This window comes from Toxotes jaculatrix, chromosome 17, assembly GCF_017976425.1.
Source record: "Toxotes jaculatrix isolate fToxJac2 chromosome 17, fToxJac2.pri, whole genome shotgun sequence".
Classification (NCBI taxonomy): domain Eukaryota; kingdom Metazoa; phylum Chordata; class Actinopteri; family Toxotidae; genus Toxotes; species Toxotes jaculatrix.
The window spans coordinates 12,560,238-12,566,237 of NC_054410.1; the positions used below are offsets into that span (position 1 = coordinate 12,560,238).

The 6,000-nt window shown below is 43.6% G+C and overlaps 1 protein-coding gene across 1 annotated transcript in view; it reads right to left on the reverse strand.

Moving 5' to 3' along the window:
* The window catches only part of LOC121197765 (fibroblast growth factor receptor-like 1), a 28,873-nt gene extending 22,873 nt beyond the window's left edge, over window positions 1-6,000 (reverse strand). The window contains exons 1-2 of the mRNA XM_041061512.1: window positions 5,702-6,000; window positions 4,830-4,925 (exon numbers count right to left, since the gene is read on the reverse strand). Coding sequence (XP_040917446.1) covers window positions 4,830-4,914 — 85 coding nt within the window. The 5' untranslated portion in view covers window positions 4,915-4,925; window positions 5,702-6,000. The remainder of the gene's footprint in view (window positions 1-4,829; window positions 4,926-5,701) is intronic.

Consider the following 6,000-nt stretch of genomic DNA (forward strand, 5'->3'; position numbering starts at 1 on the left):
GGGGGGTCTCTCTACATGACTTGGCTACTCAAAAGAAAAAGAGAAAACAGAGTGGGACTAGAGAAATGAAGGAGGCATAGAAAGAGGGTTTGTGCAAGACAAACATTTCCCACTGTGGGGCTGAAATGTTATTGTAAGGTCACCCCCACCTACAGGCTCGCTTCCAGTTGCTTAGTCCACTCTCTCTGGCCAAGGGTGTAACACAGCAGCCTGAAGTGTGGAGTCTAAACAATGTCCAATATCATCAGATGCTTATTTAACACTGAACAGCTGTCAATTAACAAAAATCCACTATCAATACGCCTGGTAAACTGAGAGAGGGAGGAAAACGAATAAAGTTGATTATCATTTGAATGGTGACAATCTGACACCTTGGTGTGCACTTTGTAAACAGCTCGGTGGGTTTCATGAAAGTTAACAGGACCAAAAGGAATTCTATTTAACTGAACCCAAATCCATTCAGCCAGCAGGAAGAGTGTGTGTGGTCTGAAAACACTCCCAGAGCCAACTGCCCAAACAAACTAATGAGCATTGTATACATGGAGACCTTCGTGTGATTCAATTGGATTTTCTTAAAAAAAAATAAAAAATAAATTCTCCGCCTGTTGCGTCTGAGCATTAGCATACAGCTGAAAGTGACAAGCACTGAAGGTGGACAATGCCTTGTTGAAATTCCACATGAATGCTAATTGAAGTGCCCATTAAAGTCAGTCAATGAGGGGAGTGTTGCTCACAGGGATTATATGACCCTGCTAAAGTAAACACCAACTGACCTCCATTATGACTACTTATCACAGCTACAGCCCTTTCCTTTCTTTTCCTCGCGAGGGGTGAAGTCTGACACATTCCTCTCTCCGAATGTTTCCTCCTGAACTGACAGGGTCAGCAGTGTGCGCTGACAGATGGGGAACACGGATTGTTATAGTGGCGGTAACATTATTTCCGTGATAGAAACAGAGGGATCATAGCAGGAGGAATATTATTTCCACCTGGTTTAGAGGAGAAGGAGGTAGAGCGGGGATAGCGGTTGGTGTACCTCTGAGGTTTTCCAAATTGCCCTGTGCTCCTTGGATGTCTCATTATCATGACTTTTCTCAGGGTAATTTCAGCCCTGCTTAATAAAACACACACATATATTCAGACGCACGAAAACAGTGCTCATTCATTCTCGTAACTTCTTCTCACGCACCTCTACATGGCAGCGCCTCAGTCCCCCGTCTGCTGTGAGCTCTAATAGATGGCAAATAAGTCCAGTCTACAGGGATGAGGAGTGTTTAAAATTAACTACTGCTGCCCTGTCCAACCCGGGGGGACCGCCGCACGTAATAATCCATCCATTGTTCTCCACCAATGGACCCAGACTCGGTAAATAGGGGGGCTACGGAGAGCCGAGAAAGACTGGGTGGGAGTAAAGGTCAGCTCATGCCTTGTTTTAACGACAGCACATTAACTTAACTCACTTCCTTCAACTTTACACTGGTAATAAATGGGAGGAAATGCAGAGAGAAGCACGGAATAAGAAGGGGACGTGTTAGAAGGGTGGCAGTCACCGCTGGTTGTCTGGTTTGGAAAACACAGAACGTTGCACTGATTAGAGTTGAGGTTAGAGGCCGACAGATTTATCAGTCAGCCGATTTTATCAGCCGATATCGGCCTATCACAGATATATCAATATTGCCGTGTATCTTGTCTGACCTGTGCCGATATGAAAACTTTTTTTTTACATAACGCAGAAAAAGAAAGTTGGAGCCATTTAGAAATGGTATCATCACATAGTCTGTCCAGCAGTGCTTGCTCCAACGCCATTGTTTACAATGGTCTCAGCTCGATCTGCAGCACGTGTAGAGGAGGACACATCACCGCTGAACAGACGGTGATACGGAGTCAAGCGGTGTCTTCGTGGTAAGTTGCGAACTAGTTTGCGAAATACATTGCTGAACAGAGAATAAATTACGACCCCCACAGTTTTCCCTTTACAATGTAACTCTCACATACATGTACATATATATGTACTGTATGTATATATAAAGGATATCGGCCAATCAATATCAGAACTCAAAATCAGTATCAGCATTAGTCCTAAAAATCTAGTATCGGTCGGGCTCTAGCTGAGGTAGAAGATGAAGGAAGTTTGACTTCCCTTGAGTCCTGCTGATTGGTGTGGGCAGAAAAACAAAATGTAACATGAAGCTGATTTTATTTCTAATACCTAAATGGAGCATTAAGGTGTGAGCTGTGCAAGGACCGTAAAAAACATGTTACTCAGCAGCAAAGCTGAGCTTTTTCAGTGCAATCCTTTCTTCTCCTGCCCCCTCAACCCCCAAGTCTCACTAGCTTGGCCCACAAGCCAGAACACCACTGTTACACCTTCTTACTATTCAGGAGCTATTTAAAAAATAAGAGGACTTTGGGGCATTTGGTTACTGAGAAACTAGCCTCATTACGGTTAAAGGAAATGGAAAACTGTCTAGGAGCCAAATGGCCTTGTGATTTTAAAAGCCCTTGGCATACAATTTATCTCATAGTACCTTCTTGTTATGAAACCATGATGTAACTCTCTTATAAAATGTATATTTTCCAAACGGCATGCTCTAAACTTCACCAGATGGCTCCAGAGGTGAAACAAATGTGTGTGGAGTTAGAAAACAGAAATACAGCAGATTCATGTACGCACACAGAAAAAAGACACATTTGTATTTGATGCCTGTTTCTAATTAAAATGCACAAAAACACTACCATTCAGTTTGTGTATGTTTGTGTGTTCATTGTTAGTTTGTCCTGGTGCATAACAGAGACACCTGGTGTTTCTCCCAGGGTGCATTTCTGCAGATCTATATGTCCAGGCTGCTGCATTCCTCAGTTAGTGGAGCCTAGTGGTCCCCGGGCCTGTCACCACATTAGAGGCTCTGCTGGGACACATCACTGAGCACCTCCTCCAGCTGCTGGGGGGTGGCGGCGTACCAGAGGGGGAGGAAAGAAGGCGCTGGGACGGAGGAAGTGCAGGGGTTCCTAGGGGGGTCTTAAGAAATAATTCTTGCTTGGCCAGTCGCAAAGTCGTGGCAGTGGAAAGAGGGTGGGTCCATATGTGAGAGTGTGTGTGTGTGTGTGTGGTACGAGAGCAGGGGGTCCTGGGTCAGATGTCGCCTGATGACTGACAGCAACAGGCTTAAATTCATTCACCCAAACTTACTGTCTTCTCAGACGCATTGTCTGAAATGTTTAGATAAAGGCAGTAAAGTAACACGTTGAATGTGTTTTTACTGTTTCACACATAAGTCAAAGGGGGTCTGTCCTTTATAATTTAATTTACATTTGTCAAAGATGTCATCATACATTGTTAAATTTTACGGGGACAGTTTTACAGCTTTGCTGGCCTTCGCTTCACTATAAAAGCACAAGTTTTGAGTCAAAGCCCCTTGACTGTATTTCACAGGATGTCAGAGTCAAGCTGTTGCATTTGGACTGTAACACTGAACTCCCTGTATCACTGCTTCTGCTGGGAGAAATGTGGGATATTTACACTTCACAGACTGTCAAGCATCATTCAAAATCATCTAACTGTGACTGTCTGCCAACTACATTACTGTTGATGTGTCTATCTGTCCCGAGCATCTGCAACCACTTTCAGGGAAAATTAGGAAAAACAGGCTGTGAATCCTTCCTTTTGTCTGACATAAAATCAGTTTAGAGCCATCGGAACCCCACTCTCCATCATGCCATCAGATTCCCCTTTGGGCTCCTTCACTGACATCTGTTAATCTGTAAACATACAAAATTGCCTGTCTAATCTTATTTAGCCTTCACGTCTTGTTTACCTTTGGTTTAGTTGTGCCGTGAAGGCATGGCTGCCATGCTGTGAATGAGGCATTGTCTGCAGACCCACAGATCTAATCTCCCCCCTCTAAACCGCCGCCAACCCCCTCCTGCCTCCTCTACCTCAAGCCCTGATAGCCGCATGCAGGTATTGTCCCTATCAGACGCCTCTTAAATTCACCTCCACACTGAGCTGGAGAATAAAGAGAGCGCTATGGAGCCTGCGTGTTTTGCCAGTGCGAGGTCTTCCGGGGAAATGTGTCTGGCTTTCAGATTTCTCTCATTAAAGCCGGAGCGCAGTTTCAAGTTTTGCCTCTGTCTTTGACTCATGCCACTGGATTGCATCAGACACGGTTCAGTAGTCAGTGATGGTGGATGAAATCATAGAAATTGCCTTGACAGTTATTCACGACCTGTTGACAAGCTCAAAGTAAGTTGTCTTTATAAAGCAAAGTATTGATACTGGCACAATAAACAGTGCAGTGAATTGTGGTCAGACTGAGGTCTCCCACTCTCCACTCAGTGTTTCGGTCACGAACACACACGCACACACACACAGGCTTATGTGAGACAGTCCCTTGGCCAGCCGCGGGAGAGCTGGACTCTTACACTGACTAGTGTTCTTTCACCCTGGGAAGCTGATGGATGATGTTTGTTTGGTTTAGCTGCAGTGAATGTGCACACACACACATTCTCACCATGCACGCACGCACATACGCAGCCATGAGTGAAACACACTCAAAGTGTGAGCAGGGGTAGGCTTGCCCTCTCTCGTTCCCCTGCCCTGTGTTGATTTTGGGCTCTGTTTAGAGATTTTTTTTAATACGTTTTAGTTTTCCGTCTCTTGCCTCTCGGTGAGAAAACGTTAAAGAGCCAACTGAGACTTTCTTCTTGCTAACAAGAAACCAGCCAGTGAACTTGAATCATAATGAGCTATGAATCTGGTGTGAACTTCCAGGTTTAAAACCTGCAATATTAGTAGGAAAGAAAGAGAAAATCTGTGAAGCAGCTCTCACCTCTTGCGCAGTCTGTCAGTAAAACAGCCTCAAAGATGAGCAGCACAATCTTCAGGACACGCATACTGTCCAAAGACAACTTCATGTTCCTTTAATCTGAAAGACACATGGACAGAGTGACACAGTGTACATGCACATAGCAGGATCAATCCATGGAGAATAATGATAGAGGATTTAGAAACAAAATCTTTTCAAGCCATTTGTACATAAAAGGAGTTTTTAAAAATAGTACTTATATAAAATTCATGAGATAACTTTAAGTTATGTGCAAGTGATCTCAAAGACTGTACTAGCATTTATGAAGCTGTTTCCATGTCACTGATAGACTTTTTTTTCTGGCTGGACAAAGTTTTTTTTCTTCAGTTGACCTCAGTGGTTCCCAAACTAGGCTCCTGGGACCCTTTGGGGTCTGTAAGAAAGTCTAAAAGGTCTAAAATTAAGCCAAAATGAAGTAGGTTTAATGTCAATATTAGAAAAACACAATCAACATAAATTCCGTTTACCTAACAAACAGTAAATTAGCACTGTTACATGATGTGTGATTGATTACTCTGTCCAACTCCAGTCAGACTCAGGTCTGGGGTCTGTCTGGGACTTTACATTGAGTTTAAAGTCTTTTAGAGTCCGTTAAGTTAAGAAGTCCTGTTTAATACACAAGTCGTGCATGTGGGCTAAATATTCAAATAGCAAACCAAAGTCTTCAACAGCAAACTATACATGAAATTGTCTCTTTTAGCCAGTTTATCTTCGCCGCACATGTAGCGAAACTTCACTAAGTTAGCGCTGCTCACCTGTAAGTTTGGTAAGCATGCAAATAAAAAGAGAAACGGAAAACGAGGGAAAGGTCACTACAAAATATGTCGGTAACATACCTGGATACTGAATGAATGAAGTCAACCTTGTATTAGCCTCCTGACAGAAATGCTTTTAGCTAAAGTCCGTGTTGAGTCCATGAATCAAGAGTGACAGCGGTCGACTTTTCACCGACCTCTCACAGCCCACCACCACACGCTTGTCTCTGAAATAAAACAGCGAATTCAAAAGCCGATAAAGCCGGACGCTTCCATAAATCACAACAACCAACAACAAATTCCCGTATGTTAATTTTTCTGGAGGGAGGGGGGGTAAAACTCAGAGCGGTCCAGACTTTATAGTCCGCTCCGTCCACTAA